This window comes from Pholcus phalangioides, unplaced genomic scaffold (genome assembly GCF_987345545.1).
Source record: "Pholcus phalangioides strain wild (caught in Gottingen) unplaced genomic scaffold, Ppha-v1.0 ptg000029l_1, whole genome shotgun sequence".
Taxonomy (NCBI): Eukaryota; Metazoa; Arthropoda; class Arachnida; order Araneae; family Pholcidae; genus Pholcus; species Pholcus phalangioides.
The window spans coordinates 597,792-616,750 of record NW_028301619.1 but is presented as its reverse complement, the minus strand read 5'-3'; the positions used below and the strand labels follow the sequence as shown (position 1 = coordinate 616,750).

The following is an 18,959-nucleotide window of genomic DNA, read 5'->3' as shown; positions in this document are numbered from 1 at the left end:
TTCGAAATTTTCATGGGAGGCACTTGCCCTTGCGTCCTTTTCATGAGTTGCCCCTTAATTCTTTTATCTTTCACAAATGTGACAAGAATTGATTGTTAAACAACAATATAGCAAGGATTAATTGTGTTTAAAGTTTTATTAAGCGATAGGCCAAAGCTTTTTTTTTTTTACTAACAACCATACAGTCATGCTAAAAAAGAATACGTAATGAAATTGAGCAAATTAGTTTTCTGAAAACAATTGTATATTACTATGAAAAAGATTCCAACATAACATGAAACTTATCAAAGAAAAAAAAACAATTGGCTGTGCGATCAATATTCGCGAAGTTCAGAAATTTGGCGCATGATACTAGTTTACGAGACAGAAATTCAACCAAAATAGAGGCAGAGGGGAAACCGGTGTGGAAATAATTTATTTTGTAGTTCAGAAAAATTTTTATAACTGAAAAAGAGTGATATATGAAAAAGAATGTATAATGCACCGACACTCATACGAAGAATAAAAGTCTGAAAACATTTAACATTTCTGACAAAGTTAAAATGAGCTTGGAGCAGACATGAAACAGTGTTAGTATTATTGCAACTTTTTAAGTAAGATTTAGTAATGAAGAAAAGTTATATATATAATTATGATTTAATAATAAAAAGAAAATGAATAGATACATAACGTATGCCCAGAACAAAAACATCTTGTAAGGAAGGACTACAACAACTATTGCTGTTACAGTTAGACGCAATGAAATAGATAGGGTTACATTTGAACTTAGATATAGATACACACAACATCTATAATTTTTTTTCTATAAGATTTTTCACAATCAACAATAATAGAGGTGTTTATAAAAAATATCAATCAGTGAACTGTTCCAGTGGTTTAACTTCTCTGCCAGAGCAAGTTATATGAACGTTACTAGAAACAGTTTGAGTAGTCTCTGATGAAGGATTACTTCAAGAACGTTTTTCCAAGCACTGAAAAGTAGTCACCATCTGTAGTGGTGGTCATCATAGCTGGTTGGTTGTGACTTGAATGGTTATACAGTCGAATCCCGTTTTAACAAATACAGATATAGGGAAAATCTTGTTTTAACGAACACGTTTCTAATCCTTCAGATCAGTTTTTTTTGCATTGTTCCTATGTAAACTTAAATTCCTTTATAACGAAGTTATTTCTCCGGTCTCTTGGAGTTCATTATAATGGGATTCGACTGTATATGCATTCCTGGACATAAATATTCCTTTTATATTCTTTGTCATTGGTAGCTCTGATAATGTAATATCTTGGCTGTTGTCCAAGCTCACTTAGCCATCCTCTTTAATCACTTTACTTAAAATTCAAGAACTCAAAATGCCTTCTCCACTACAAGGGTTATATTTTGATTGACTATTCATCAGACACGTGTCTATGCCACTTCCTTCAGTAATAAGACACTCTATGAATACATCTACCTAACGGATTGCAGTTGTGGTCTGTGTTTCTAATTGTTATTTTTTTATAGCATCTGGAAGCTGTACATTTCTTTATGAATCGTACTGTACATCAATATTTTCCCAGAAACTTTGATGCTCCATCAGACTTTTTGCAAATGACTGTTATTTAGTAAACTATAAACCATAGGAATATCTTTAATACAATCTCAATTATATTTCAGATTGGTACTTGTCTTTAGAAATTACTTAACATTTCTTGAATAGTTTTCATGAGAATCATTCATAAAATATTTCTGAGAAGTTAGAATAAAGATAAGTATTTTTAAAAAAATCGATAAATGATGCACATGGAATTGAGAATAGAAAAATTGTAATTTTTCTTTAAAAAAATATTACCTACAACACCATTCCATTCCTTAAAATTCCATGATTTTTCAATGAAATTAAAATATGCTGAGGACAAAATATAGGAGGACAATTTTTCTCAGAGCAGTAAAAATTCTCATGCACTGCATGCTGTTTGTGTGAAATCACAATGCTCATTTTTCTATCTTGACTAATTTCAAAATAAAATCTGTTTCTGTTTTTGAATCCTCTTACTGTTTCAAATGTGGTTTCTTTCCTGAAACACTGACTGACTTACCAAGCACAGTCCTGGTCTTGCCACAAACATAATTTACCACCATTTTACCTCAATAAAGGTTGTGTCAGAAACATGTTTTTTTTATAGAACCTAACAGTGCATATATCGATGACCTAGTGTGAAAAACTCATCTTTTTTTTTCTCTTCTAAAAATGAGGTTTCTGTTTCTACGGAAAGTAGACCTCGTATCTCATCAGCCAGACAAAGCACATCATCAATCACTAACAAATGTAGGGCTATTTGTATCGCTTGAATTGAAAACCTAATTCATACCAGCAGTTGCAGTAGTGTGCATGTTTTTTGCTTCTCTTGAAAAATTGAAGCAAACTGACAAGGTTTTCACACTAGCCTATCAGTGTGTATGTTTAGTGCATTTATGTGTTTGGATGCTGCCATCTATTTTCTAAAGACAAAACTGGAACTGAATGAATGCCCTTATGCATGTATTTAAATGTTGTGAGGGCTGTTATTCATTGTGGCATGATTTTTTTGAAAGGGGGAAGACAACCGTTTGTGCATTCAAAGCTAGGAAACTACAGAAAAATAACTTCAGCTAGTCCCCACTGTGCTACCTGTGGAGATCAAAGTTGATGCAAGTTCCATCACTTAATTGCACTGCACAGCACAGTGGCCAAACAGTAACCAACTGGAATAACCTCTCATTTACTATTATTAAAAGTCACATGATTATTGGCATGGTCCTTAATGTGAAACAGCATCTGGTTTATTAATGTAAAGCAATGTTTGTATCAATATTTAACCCCACACTCTCTTGTACAGGTTTGCATTGATGAAAATTTTATTTTAAAAAAAGGTTTGTCCAAAGAAATTAGCTATGATCCTAAAATTTTCAGCTAAACCTCATTGTAATTTGAACTGCAAATTATTATTTTGTTTCATTGTGTTTTCAAAGATTATGTATTTTTCAGTGTGTCCTTCTGGTTATTTTGGATACAACTGCTCAGAACCTTGTCCACATTGCGCCAATACTGTAGGAACGTGTCATCATATCACTGGCCGTTGTCCTTGCCAGCCAGGCTTTACTGGCTTGAGCTGTAGTGAAAGTATGATTTTTTTATCATAGAAACTTAATTTTAAACTCTATAAGTAGGATTTAAAAACATTTTTAAACAGAATAAAAATTATTAAATAACTTGATTTCATCAAACATTTTTTCAAGTACCATGGTACCTCCATAATGGACAGCTCCTGTTACTGGAAACTTTTGAAGTCTGTGAAATAGGGCCTTAACATATTTCACTATATGTTAACGGACATTCCCTGTTAACAGACAAAACAGTCCATGGTGTCTATTATCAAAGAGGTTCCACTTTATTTCTCATTTTTAACAACTGAAAGTGTCTATTGTCTTCTATAATATAAATTATAAAAATAATGCCTCATCATTAAATTCATAATTATCTGATGAAGAATTGCAGTGAAAAAAAATGTTATTCATCAATGCTACTATAAAATTCAATCAATATCAAGTTTTGCAGATATATACTTGCAAGGGTTGGAAAGAAAGAAGTGACGACACATACATATGCCATGAACTATACACGGTAAATCTGACTTGTTTGGCCAAATGAAAGCGGGTGATAGATGATCCTAAGTGGATCATGAAACACCCTACCAACCTTGTCCTCTGTCAAAACCGTTTTCGAGTTATGGTGGATAATCGATTATGGGAAAAAAATATGTGTAGAGTCTGAAAAACCTGCATTTGTAAAGTTTCTAAGAGACCTATATGCAAAATAAGCACATATTTGGGAAGAGCAGAAAAAATCCTATAAGATGACATTTTCATCAAAATATTTTGATTTCTTGGTAAGCTAAAAGCGCTGAAAGGTTGGCAAAGTTCAAAATTGAATTGTCATTAAAATTTTTCGTCACTAATTATGCTAATACCGTTCTGGCTGCAATCGATCGAATTCACCAAAAACTTGTCCATTGCACCGGCTTTCGAAAGAGCCTACAGTAAACCATATCTGTGTTCTGGTTCAAGAGAAATTTGGTCCTTTGTTCCCAATACATCACTAAAATCTGTTCATCGAAGTAATTTTAGTAGGTTTTGGTGACAATTTGATTTTTCACTTCAATCTTTCAGAAATTGAAGCTCACCATTAAATACAGATATCCTGTAGATGTTGATGATCCTGTAATGTCACTTTATATGATTTTTTTTTTTGAAAAATGAAATTGTGATGAATGCAAAATGAATCTGTAACCGCCAATTCAGAGTTTTCATTGAATTGACAAACATTGATTTCAGTGAGGTATTATGAACAAAAAAGGCTAAATTTTTCTCCTGAACCAGAACACCGATATGGTTTATTGTAGGCTCTTTTGAAAGCTGGTGCAACGGAAAAGTTTTTGGTAAATTTGACTGATTGTAGCCAGAAGGGTATTAGCATAATTTGCTATGAAAAATTTTGGTGACAATTCAATTTCAAACTTTGCCAATTTTTCATCACTTGTAGCTCCCTAATAAATCTAGATATTTTGATGAAAATAGTGTCATGTTATAGGATTTTTTCTGTTCTTTCTAAATATGTGCTTAGTTTGTATGTAGGTCTCTTAAAAACTTCACAAATGTAGGGTTTTTTTGGACTTGACACATATTTTTCCTGTAATAGATTATATACCATAACTCAAAAATGGTTTGAGATAGGACAGGGTTGGTGGAGTGTTTCATGGACCACTTGGGCTCATCTATCACCCCCTTTTGTTTGGCAGAATAGGTTTGATTCACCCTGTACCTTGTGCCAACCCTGCAAACAATTTATTTCTTAAACATAACCAAGTCATATTTATGACCTAATATCATGCCCGCAGAAGAAGATACTGAACACCTGTACCGATGCTTTCATTATTGTCTATAAAGAAAATCTTTATTGCTTGCAGGATATCATCTATGGGGCAAAAGAAGTAGTCTTTTCAGTGGTGTCTTAAAGTTATGAAACTGAAAAAAGTCAGGGAATCTCATGTCCAGGATAGTCTCCCCACTAGAGGAGCAGTTTGTCTGTGGGCATTGTTATGCAGTAAGGCGATATATGCAGGGCTGCAAAGGGGGCACAGATTTAACCCATTAACCTCTCCTTCAACATTACAAGGGGATGCTAAAATGTGTGCTTGCCCTGACTGACTAAGCATATCATTGTGACCCCAGATATGTGCATCCTCTATGCAATGGCTGCTACTCAACAGGCCATCGTAGAATATGTCAGAGTTTTGTTATTCAAAGAGACCTACGTATGACATTTCTTTGTTTATACTTGATGTTATGATCTTGATACATTTTTGCTGCTCACCCTTGAAAACCATTGATTACAATCATAAGCGTATGTAGTATTTTCTCAGTGGGGGGCAGTTGCAACATTTTTTCTTTGGGGGTTGGGGCATGGATTATGTTTTTTCTTTCAGATAAACAGTATAACCTCAAGGAGAAAGGGGAGTTGCAACACCAAAACTCCCTCTGCATATGCAAATGATTCAATTTAACATTACCAGATTATAGTTTTGTATGCCTCAGTGTTTGTGATGTACTGAGGATGATGAGTGTGTTTGAAGCTACAACTTTTTTTTCTCGATATCAATACTTTTCTTTCCAATCAATATTTGATATAATACCTATACATAAATCAAAATAGTTAGGTAGGCCTATATTCTCTCAGCTTATAAAATGTTTCTTTTCGATCCAGTACTGTTTCTCTAAGCTTACATTTCATGAAATTCCAATTTTTTTTCATTTGTTTCATTGGCTTTATCATCTTTAGTTTTGGCATGTTTTTTTTATACATATGTTCTTGAGAATTCTTGATATTCAGTATATGAAGCCAAACTTCATTTAAAATTGAAGGGTACTGTGTGAAAAAATTTCAAATTGATCAATACAGTCAACCTCTACAATGGACGCTTTCGTTAACAGACACTTTCGAATATTGTACAACAGCGCCACTAAATATTAATGGTCACTCCTTATCAACAGACAAAAATTTTGGTTTCATATTGCTTGTTATCAAGAGGTTCCCCCGTATGAGATGACCTAAGTAGTAGCATGACATGATATTTGACATGAAAATTTGCTCACACCATAAAATGATATAATACAAATAAATACAAATACAACGCCACAACAGACAAAATGCCCAATGAGGTGGCTGATAAAAAGATGCCCATAAAAATATGGTTGTCATATATTTCAAAAATACAGCAACCCAATTAAAAATGCAATTAACACAAATTATAAACAATATATACACATGATAAAATATTATACAACGCCCATAAAGAATACTTATGGTTGTCTTATTCTAAGAATGGATAGCTTCTCAATTTACCCCAACATGTTTATCTTATTTCTTTTTAAACGTGTCAATTGTGTTACAACCCTGCGCCACCATAGCTTTGCATATGATATGCCTTGCCATATAATATTTTAGAATGTAGTTTTACAATTATAAAATGACTTGAATAATTCTGGATCCATGAATGTGATGAATGTTATGTTATTATTTAACATTCATTGAAAAAAATTGGATAATTGATATCATTCAGATCACATTCTTGTCACACTAATTTAAATCATTTCAGAGCTATAGCGCCATCTGTAAGGCAAGCATAATATTTTCCAATTTCATAAAAACATAGACACAATTGTTGATATTCATTTATCAGTACATGAGTGCATGAATATTCATTGAAAAAAAATGTATTTTCTTTAAATGAAAATTTAAAGTCAAGTGCAACAATTTTGTTTAGCACGCATAGAAGATCTCGTGCGCCCCCGACGATAAAAAAATTATTTTTTTAATGTACAAAAATATATATATTTTTTAATTGAAATTTCAGAAGAAAATACCTTTATATGTTATTGTAATCAATTTCTGTTAATGCTATTTGAAAGATATGAACTCAAAATTTATCTTTAATAAATTCATTGCGACCAACCCTCTAAGCCATATGTGGTAAATTGCATGAATGCCCTTGGCCCGCAGACCAAATATGACCCTGGGGGTTATCTGATGCGGCCTGCTCTTCTCAAACTTAATTTTGTAAAAATGAACTAAGCGGCACATTTACAGATCACTTAAGGTCTGGAATTGTCCCGTGGTACAATTCCAGAGCATTTAAGCAGCCTGTGGCACATTTTCAGATCACTTAAATGACCCGGGACACTGTTCCAGAACACTTTAGCGATTTGTCACACACTTAGAGATCCCTTGAGTGACATGTGGCATAGTTTTAGAGTAGTGGTTCTCAACCGGGGGCCATATGGCCCCCTTGTGGTACTGGGATACTTCAAGGGGGCCATGAAAGAAAATGGAGAAAGGGGCCATGACAGGTGGTTTGGAGAGCTGAGAAGAAAAATTAAGGTGTGAAGAAATAAAGATTTTATATTAGTGACTAACACTTACAGTGAGAGAGAGAGAATCCAATAAAACCACCCATAAAACCAGGGCCTTCTTTAGGGCATGGACCCACCCAGGCCTCACTGCCTACATTTTGCAACAAGTTCCCTAGGATGGGGTTTTTCCTCAATTCCTCGGCTAAATTTTTCAGACCCCCTTCCCTATATGAAATTTATTGTATGAAAAAAAAATGATGAAAACCATATTATGCCCCGGGCTATAGCTCTGTCAGTCCCACTCTAGCTAAAGTATGGGACTACCGTAGCATCACTTTGCCTAGGGGGGGGGGGCATGATATTGAGACGGTCCTGATAGAACTCAGACTGGCGGGGAGATCAATAAATTCTAGGCTAGTGGTCTGGAGGCCAATTTTCTTTGCAAAATTTTTGTTCAGTATAAATTCACTGAAAAAAATAATTTCAATACGTATAAAGTGTCTTGCTTCTAGATGAGAGTTTTAAACTCTGGGTAAGACAGGGGAGCCACGAGAAAAAAATATGGTTCAAAGGAGGCCATGGGCAAAAAAAGGTTAAGAAACACTGTTTTAGAGCACGTAAGGTCCCCCCCCCCCCAGTGAGGTTCTACATCACTCAAGTTACCCACTGCTCATTCTCAGATTATTTAAGTGATCCATGGTATATAATTATGGATGACTTGAGTGATGTGTGATACAGTTCCAAAGCACTTAAATGGCCTGGACACATTTCCAGATCACTTTGATCCGCGAAACATTTAGAGATCACTAAAGTGGCTCTGTAGGGCACTTAACAATAGGAGGGGAATGTTATTTCAAGTGCCCACAAACTATCGGAAGGTTTTTATCATTTGTGGCGCGCAGAGTAAGATGCCATTAATAATATTTCATATTTTCATAAAGGGTGGTTGATGACATAAGCATTATCCAAATCCCTCCTCCCCCTGTCATCAAAAGTCAGCAAATCAGGACATGGCCCCCCACAAGGGGTGGGCTAGCAAGGCTCCAGCCCTGGGGCCTGGGACGATTTTCATTATTTTTGTTTTTTCACACTATAAATCCATCATAAAAGGACCCGTGAAAGTCTGGCCGGGGGCCCCGCAAAAGATTCCAGCCTAGGGGCCCTACTCCAGGATGTGGGGGTCATGAATCAGGAACCCACCTCCCCCATTGATGCTGACGTAAAACTTGAATAACCTTTAAACAGGAAATTTGGTTTAGATTTTCAGAACCAGATGAGGTGATGAGTCTATGCCCACCAGAAATACTCGTTGCCTCATTCAGTCCTCAGCATTGAACTGTACCAGTTGTTTATTTATGGCCAGGATTAAACTATAAAAGTTTGAAAAAGATCTCTTTTAAAAAACTTGAAAAAAAAACCAACCAACAGAGCCACGAATGTAACAACAATGGTTTCATTTCCAAGTTTTATAAAAGAACTTTTCTAAAACTTAAATATTTTAATACCAGCCATATGTTGTTTTTTATTTATCATCAGAAATGCTGTGAGTAGTAATTTTCTTCATTTTTTTGTGATAAAACTCAGTTTCAAATCTATCTGTTTACAGCTGGATATTTTACACTATAGAAGTTCATTTATAAAACATGCAAATGCAGCCAATAAGCACATCAGTTGCATTTGAGCGAATGTAACTAATAGGCTTATTAGTTGTTTTTTAAGTTTTGTAAAAGGTCTTTTATCAAACGTAGGCATTTACCTCCCGTCCAAGGAATGGCTAGTCAATTTGTCACACTCAACTTGTCGTGGTACAAATTCATTGCAGTACAAGTTTGTTGCAGTCTTAGTTTGTCGCGGTACAAATTTGTTGCAGCTCCAATTCGTCACGGTACAAGTTTGTCACAGTGTCAATTTGTCGCAGCTCCAATTTGTAGCTGTACAAATTTGCCGCCGTGTCAATTCATAGTGACGTCAATGTATATATTACAGTGCAGAATCAATTCGTCAAACCGTCAATTCTTCACTGTACATGTTCCACGCAAGCTTGTATGTAGGTTTTTGTCTTACACATGAAATAAAAAACATGAACAAAAGTGTACACACAGTTAACTGAAAATAATTATTTTTTTGTCAATGTGGAAAGGTCATCGAAATTAAAATTACAATATCAATTACATTTAAAAATTTAACTGCATATAAAAGTTTAATTATATTTGAAAATTCAGTTATATAAAAATTTGAAATGTTAAATAATTGATTTTTGCTGTGATAAAATTTCAATTATCATGTGGAAAAATTTTGGTTTGTATGATATTCCCCAAATTACAGTGAGCCTATCTTTAACGGTAAATTACTATCTGCCCCATGGGCTCAAGAGTTTCTCCTCCCCCCCCCTCCGAGAGTCACCAACATTTACCATTACAGTATCTCCATAAGAACCTGAAATATTTAATTAATTAATAATTAAATTAAATTAATATTTAATTTTCACCGTATAAGCCGCACTTCCTGCTTCTGTTGAGATTTCTATTTCTCACGGCAAAGGGAGTTGGGCGCAGATCAAGGGTAGAAACGTACAATGATTATGAATGATGATTCGATGAAGTTTTCATATTGTTCACAGGATGAGCACAGACAAAGACCATGTAATCACCAATAAGAAAGATGACTATGGTTCAGTCGCATAAAGATATAATATTACCATTAATCTTATATTTATAATCAGTCGCATATCTTTGGCTGGCTTGTTTGAATATTTTCACATAGTTTTCATTAGTATCTAAGCTTTTGGTACAAGGTTGGTGTGCTTGGTCTGAATATTTCTGTTGACAAAAATGTGGAATATTGCAAAACCGAACGGGGAAATGATATGTTGGTTTCCGCGTGTGTTTAAAAGTCCCCCCCCCCATAATTCATGTGCCGAAATTAGAAAAACTTTTAATGCAATTGAATGAATTAGCCTATTATTAATTTTCTTTGTTTGAGTTTTTGTTGTATCATAAAATAAAGATACAGATTATGTGGATGACAAAAACTAATGTAGTACTTTTAAATTAAATTGTTTGAATTTAATTTTTAAATTGCAATATTGTCCTACGTATCGTTAAAAAAAAGAAAAAATTATGATAGTTTAAAATAGCATCACTTTTGTTATTCTATTAATCATCATCTGGCTTCTTATTGCGATATTCACATTAGATAAGTGTTTAAATAAAATGTTACTCAAAGGCACTGAAAATAAATAAAGGTTTAGATATTGTGGAGTGTTTATATGTACAATATGAATTGTTTTTAAAATTAAAATTATCCTAATAAATGTAGGCTATAATCGAAGGTGGATTTAGTTTTCCCACCTGTGGGCTATTCAAACCTTGCCTCCCTTTTCTAATTCATGTTCTTGATCACCAATTACTCAGTTTTGGTTATGCCCTTTCACTTGAACTTGCCATCTTGGGATAAAGCCTGCATATCCCCTCCCCACCCAGGAAATATACCTCTGAATATAATCTTATATTGTCTGTTAATGTTAATTCACTTTTGTTGTAAGAAGAAATTTTTACTAATCATTGACTGGAGCCATATGAGTGTCATGTACATGAAGTTACATACAATGGGCTAATTAAAAGTCTGATTTCATTCTTTTTACTTGAGAGTTGTTACTTTAGAGTTTAAAAAAAATTAAAAATTGATTGACATTTGCAGTGGTGTCAGAGACAGGGATGCTGTGGGTGCCCAGAGAAATGATTCAGAAATCAATTTCCCACTTCAAGATCAAGACAAGAACCCACAAGTTCCAAACACTTCCAGCATCCTTGGCCAGTCAAAGGTGCCAACATGAAGGAAACATTTATTAAGGAGGGGGGTTGAAAATTGCCATTCATGCCGTATATAAGGAACTGAAACCCATACTCAGGAAGCGAAATGGCACATTGCATTGTATATTCATGAGTTATTGGAGTGGGGGCTCAAATGGCATTAGCCCCCAGTTTCTGGTGCCTATGGTTGGAGAGTGTTTGAATATTATTTCGATGCGATAAAACACAGTGATTTGCAATGTACATTGCATTGCAAAAAAAAATAATTTTAAATAAGACTTTTCGCAGCTGTTACACATAAAACTTAGATATATTGTCGATAAAATTTTTTTTAAAGGTATATTCTCTGCATGGATACATTTAATAGTGAATTACGAAAATCGTACTGGGGGGCACATTGATCGCAATTTATTATCTTGATGTGCACCCCCAACGACCCTCACTGCGAGAAATTGAAATCCCGATAAAAAGTGGGAAATACGGCTTATACGGTGGAAATTAAATTTTTAAAATTTATTTGATCCAAATTTATTATCTTCGTGTACATTCCAATGTCCCTCGATGACTTCAATGAATACTTTCCTTCATTTGTTAAAAATTAAAACAGATGGGAAGGGGGAACATTTCCAATAAATGAGAAAAAAATTATTTTAATTTTTTACGCCTAAGCCAACTACTCATATAGATCACAACAAACATATGAATTTTAAAGCAATTTGTCGTGACGAAATGACTTCGCTACAACTTTGTACCGCAGCGAAATGAGCCTGCGACAAATTTGTACCGCGACAAAATGAGCCTGCGAGAAATTTGTACCGCGACGATGTAACGATGCAAGTTAAATCCCGGTCGATCCCCCAATTTTGTAACGATGTAACGTTACTTCTCAGATTCTATTTTTATCTTCCAAAATAATTTCGCTAGACAGATGACAACAATGATTCAACAACTATTTCGTTTTCTTAAGACTTTTAATTTGGCGTTAATCTTTATATTTTACAACATTTTAAGCCAACAGTAAATTTGCTTTAGAGTTTTAGCGTTAACATATCACAGATTTCAAACGTTCTCACCCGATCAGTCCATCGACTACAGCCTTCTAGATGTCACTGTCACAAGAACGCGAACAGTTCACTTCTTGATTTATCCATGCGGTCTCCTAGAGAGGGGGAGGCTCCATTGCAACACCATCAGGCGTCCGATGAGGTGAACCCGACGAATAACCCTTAACGGATGAGAGCCGACATCTCATAGACACTTCAACACAGGATGAGCAACTTTTGACTAGATGAAAAGGACGATCAACGGATCGATCGGTGCTGAGGCACCCTGCTAGATTATCAACTCATGGTTGGAACGAGGCGGAATGAAATGAAATGTAACGTGTAACGATCAACGTGACTGTTCGTTGCACACTACTGACATATAAGGGAAAATTTCCCCATCTCGCCTTAGCGGAACCAATCTGTATCGAGACTTGGCAGCACTAGAATCAACGTAACATTTGAGAAATTTACATATTCACATGAACTAAAAATATTGCATGACATTCGGCATCTGGCAGCGCAAAAGATCGTGACATGGCGGCCGATCGATCTCAGAATCAATGTTAAAAGGTAATAAAATATAAAAATGACTAGTAAAAGGACCATTTCCGGTGGGGTCTAAATGGTAACGTTACAACGAGTTTGTAGCACGCTGAATTGACGTTGCGCCGAATTGACCTAGACCCCATCCAAGGAGGCTTCCTTGGGTGTTAACAAAAGTTTTATTTTTGTTTATAACTTATTTCATGTATAAATTTTTTTCAATGATATCATTCATTTATATTTTTATTTGATAAATAATAATAAAACCATTACCATTTTATATAGTTCAATTTAGTTATGTGTTGCAACAACAAACTAAACGCGTCTCATTGATGATTTTAGCTGAGGCTTATATTAGGAGCATCCTGAAAAATCATGCTAGTGTTTTTAGTTTTGGGGAAATACAGTACTAGGGTATACTATTACAAGAAAATTATTAGCAACTCTTGATTAATATAAAATGTATCAAGTACTTTTATCATTAATATAGAAATTGTGAAAATATTGACTCAGTTTTATCTATTGCAAAGCTTTCAGGCATAATTGGCATCTTGGCTGTAAGCTGCCATGGAATCTCAACAGACAATCTTGGCATGCATTAAAAGTGTCCAACAATTTATCCCTAAAATCCTGATCCAAAAAAGAATGATTGTATATGAGTCGTAATGCAGTTGTTGCTACTGCTACTTTCTTTGTTAGACATGAAAGCACAGAGTTGTAAACTCTTCTGAAGAATGGAAAAACTCCCTCATCAATGCTTATGACAGAAAACAAAAAGTAAACGAAGAAAATATCTGATAGTTAAATATTTTTCTTATTAATTATCTGCCAAATAAATCAGAATTATAATGAAAATTAGTGGTGGTGAGAGTCTTTAGAAGGAACATCACTGGTCTTTGCAAAGTTATATTCTAAGTGATATATATAACGCTAACATATGAGTTGAATGTTTGATGACATTGAAAAATTATAGCATTTTTCATTAAGCTGTAAATGGTATAATAATTAGGTTTTTTTTCTGATGAGTAATGTTTTTTTCTTGCAAATTTATTTTATCAACTCCAAGAGCAAGTTAAAATGATGCCAAGAAGAAAGCAGCATGCCCTTAAATAGAAACTAAAGTTCATTAATACGTGCAATGTCATTTTTATTGTTTACATTTATAGTATTGCATAGTGTCACAAAAAATTTGATGATGCCATGCCAAAAAAATAAAGATCTGTAATTTATCATCATTACCTCTAAGAAAAAGACAGTCAATATTAAAAAAATGTAAATTGCAATCATCAATTTTCAAAAGAATGAAAACTCAAATGCTCAAACTGAAAAAATTCAATGAATGAAGACATATTTCGATGCAATAGTTTTGAAAGAAATTAATGGTCTATAAATGATTATTATATTGAACATTGCAGCCACCTCGTTGGGCATTTTGCCTGTAGTGGCGTTGTATTTGTATTATGTGATTAATTTTTTTGTGTGATGAATGTCTTGTCATTTGTGCTTTGGTGGTACCAACAATGCTGAACTAAAAGAGATGCTAACAACAGCATAAATTTGATTTTATGTGATGTTACTCGATAATAATAATCCCTCTATATTTTTTTTTTCATGGTTTGCAAGAATATTGTTATATTATGATTTCGGTTTTGCTTTTTATATTCTACTGGTTTCCCCCATGTTAATTATATTAAGATTACTCTATTATATCAATATTTCAGTGAATGAATAGATGTAACACATTTTTATACAGCAAATCATACAAATGCAATTACAATATACTAGACTGAGAGTAAGCACAACAGAAAAAGCAAATGAATATTGAACTGAAAAAATGCAAATTCAAAAAATTTTTTAAATGATTTAAATATTCATGGCCAGTGCTAGCTCGTCATCAGGGAGGAACACCCAGACATTGACAGAAGGTCAATATTTCTGAGTACCTATATATATATATAGGCTAGGACTGAAAAAAAATTAAGAGATATTAAATTATGATTAACATTAATTCAATACATCTCGGGTATTTCATTCTGATATTTACTTTATAAAAATATATGAAATTTTTTTTTTTCAAGTTATACTTTGGTAATTTGATGTTTAATTCAAAATGTAATGACATGTACTTATATGTTATATATTCTAATCACCATGCAATAATTCATTTCTTTTTATCCTTTTGCTATTTTTTCATACTCTTCTATCATAAATTAAAGTATTTTTCAATTACAATTCATTAAATTTTCAATATTTTTTTAGCTTGTCCAACTGGTCATTTTGGCCCTTCCTGTCAGTACGAATGCAAATGTAAAAATGATGGTAATTGTAATCCTGCTACTGGAGAATGTACATGTTATCCTGGATGGAAAGGAATTGATTGCAGCCAACGTAGGTAGTTTTGAATACTTCTGGCATTGTAAAAAAAAAATGTAGAAAAATGTTTTTTTTTTCCATTGCGCAATAATGTGAGGTTTGCACAAAGTATCTGCAATTTGTTGAAATATGTTATAAAATATTCATATGAAATGTTTGCTTAAAACAGCATTTTATAAATTGTCTTCAGGTATTTAGCTGATGTATTTACTAATACTATATTCTTTGCAAATTAATTGACATATATTGAAACAAATTGTTTGATTAATGAACAGTAACATAAAATACATTAGTTTCACTTTCACAAGAAAACAATTCTTGGTTTGAAGTAACAAAAAATGTTAGGTTTTCTTTAATGAATCAACATTTATTTCTTTGAAAGAATTTACCAAGCAATGTGTAGTAATTTCTGAATCCATATTTGAGCTGCTTTAATGAATGATTTGCAAGTAGTTGATAAGATGATGGACATAAACATTTTATTAAATGTTTGATTTTTTTTTCATATAAAACCAATATACACTGGTTTCATGACAATACGTGGTTACATGAATTAAATAAAGGAACAATAAAAAAATTTTGTTAATTTATTCAAAAATGAACCAATTGGTATTAAAATTGAGTATTTTGTTAAGGAAATAATGCAGAACATAACTACAAAATCGCAGTGCTGTGATTGAATTGCATCATGCAAAATTACCATAGAACTGCATGTTTGAGAGTAAGGCTGTAGTTTTCACTGTGATCACAATATAAGGAATCTACAATTGCTACATAAGACATCTAGAATATCCAGAGTGAGTGTTAGAACTAAGTGCAATTTGTTAAACAAACTGTGTTGCGAGTTTAATACCCTCCCAGTTCTTCATAGATTCTTTTTTCACACAAAGGTATGACAGAAAAAGTGACAAAATGATTATAGAGCATGTTGTTACCCCAGGATGTCTCTCCCTACGGAGGGTTTAGAGCACCAACCCCTCTCGGGGAGGGACAAGAAAAAGGAATGCTGTTGTGCTGTTCAGAATCAATGATAAGGTATATGTCCTGGCTTAACAAAGCCCTCATGTGCAGAAAATGACTGTGGTACAAGAAAAAGTATTAAATTATCATAAAATAATTTACACATCACCCGTTTTAAAGATAGGATGAACAAGGGATGGATGAATGTTTTTCAACTCGGGATAGAAAAGTTCATTTATTATTGATGATTTGATAATATGTTTTATTATATGAAGATAGTATTTGGAAATTATTTCAAACATTTTTTAGGTGTTATTTTATTGTACCCAGTTGCCTTTCTTTCAGTTTAGAAATGATCACTTGTAAATTGTTTTCATCGAGTTCTCTGTAACACATTGAATTAATAGAATTATGCAAACTATTCACTTGTTCTATATAAAAAAAAATTAGAATTTTCTTCTATATCATCCAGATTTCTTGTAATAAAATAGTCATTAAACGTAATGAGTATTATTAATTTTTTGTGATATATGCTCTTATTTTGGGTTGCTGTAGTTTAGTTATATTTGAATCTATTTTTTTATGGGTATCTTTTTTCAGGCCACTCATTGGGTAATTTGCCTGTTGTGGCCTTTGTGCTTGTATTTGTATAAGAATTAAACCATTGACTATTGTACACTGTAGTATACAATGTCAGTGAACTGCAGTATACATAATCAATGTACATGTACAATACTGTACACATATACAGTAATGATACAACAAGCTTCTTGAAGGTAGTTGTATCAGTACTGTATGCTACCAAACGTTTGTGTGATGCTTGCCTCTCTTCATACAAGGAACAGTTTGCGATGGAAAAATCTATACATATACTGGACCAAAGACCAATGCGGAATCACTTTTTTGGTCTGGGTTGGGAACAGCTTAGTTATGACCATACAAAGAAACCTTTTAAGCATTTTCTATTTTTTTTTACAGTTAGTAATATCCACTGTTTTATTTTCTTGAAAATGATCTGGAGCTGCCAATTTAAAAGTCTATTACTGTGCATTAGAAGCAAAGAGTTATGTGGAATTTTTAATTTCTATTGTCCAATTTGAAAAAAAAAACTCAAGTTTTTAAGTTATAAATTCTTTAATTACCTATTCATCAAAATGAATTGATACGCTAAGTTTATAATCAAAACATTTACATTTTTGAAATATTTTGATGATATAAGTTCACTAATTTATATGTTATGAATATAACTTACCAATAAAAAAAAATAAGGTACAAAAAAAATAAAGAATTCACACACTATAACACTTTGTTGGAGCACCTTTAACAAGAATTAAACCAGTGTTTGTGATGGAATTAAATTCAAACGAAATCTCATTTATTTTTAGCCATACATTCATACCACAGGTAATGAAGATTGTTTCAGAATAACATTTGTTAGCCTAAACATACTTTTCTATAGGTTGTGAAAAATTGTTTGTTCTACAGATAGGGCCCAAAATTTGAAGATAAGTTTATGAAATACTAAGAAGACTTTATCGGCTGAAATAGCTTCACAATGAATGAAGGAGAATTCTCCATCTTAGACCCCTTTCACACAGAGCGGATGTGGACGCAGGTCTGCATCTGCATGTCCTTTCACACGAGTACTAAAGATATGGGCGTTTCGCTCACATCTTTAGTTCAAAATTTGTGCATAAAAACTTTTTTTTGCAATTATTTTTCTCCTTCACCCCTGATTCAGTGCTCATAGGCAGTCTAGAGCCATTCTTTGGTGGTTTAATCTAGAGCCCTATAGAATATGGGTATAAAGATGCCTTTTGTTCAATCTTCACAAGTAGTTGATGGGACAAAATATCTTAAAATATTTTCAAAAGATTTTGAAAAAAAAAGTAAGATCTGTCTTTTTGGAAAATATGAAAGCAAAATTCCAAAAACATCCAATGATGTTCCAAAAAAAAAAAAAAATTCAGGAGATATCAGACTTCGCAAGTAGAAAAAGGAGGATGGGTGAAGACTTTTAAAATGTCTGTGCTTAGAAATATTCACATCATAATTCTGTCTTAAGCCCAAATTACACTATAAAAAATTTATAATAATTCTTTTACAAATGCAACCAATAAGCTTATCGGTTGTATTTGCTCGAATGTAACCAATAAATTTATTGGTTGCTTTTTTTTCAAGTTTTATAAAATAACTTTCATAAACCTTTTAGAATGAAATCCCATCCTTAGATTAGTTACTTCTGAAATATAAAATATCCTTTTTTTTAGTTCATGGACCCAGTATCGTGTAAAATATATATGTATGTATCGGGGGTAGGGGACACCAAAACTATTCAAGTGCTTAGGGCCTTCAAACATCTTAATCTGGCCCTAAATGATATATTTTTTAAACAATTTTAAATATATTTTTTAAATAATTTTAAATATTTAAAAATGAATTTTTTTTTTTAATTTTTCAATTAAATTTATAGAATTTATGAAAGTATTTAGTCAATTAAAAAATATTTGTAATGAATTACAGAACGGCTTATAATTTTAGTCCTGTCAGTGGCCATTGTTGGCAGGTTTTATTGTATAAAATTGTAAAGTATGAATAAAAGGCAGCTAAAGTTGCTATATTTCCTTTGTCTCAGAAGGAAGCGGAAGGATAGACGTATGTGGGTACAATTTGATGAACAGGGACCTTCATATGGTGTTTTTAAGGGTATTGAATGGCAAATAATTAAAAAAATTCCATGCTGAATCATCTTAAAAAGTAGCCAAATATGCGGGCGAATTCCACCCGGACACGCGCTGTGTG

At 33.1% G+C, this 18,959-nt stretch overlaps 1 protein-coding gene across 2 annotated transcripts in view; it reads left to right on the top strand.

Annotated features, from left to right (window-relative positions):
* LOC149067549 (uncharacterized) overlaps positions 1-18,959 on the top strand; it is a 224,640-nt gene that overhangs the window by 173,839 nt on the left and 31,842 nt on the right. For both annotated transcript variants that reach the window (XM_089252465.1, XM_089252466.1), the window contains exons 18-19: positions 3,003-3,137; positions 15,084-15,212. In XM_089252465.1, the coding sequence (XP_089108591.1) occupies positions 3,003-3,137; positions 15,084-15,212 (264 nt within the window). The remainder of the gene's footprint in view (positions 1-3,002; positions 3,138-15,083; positions 15,213-18,959) is intronic.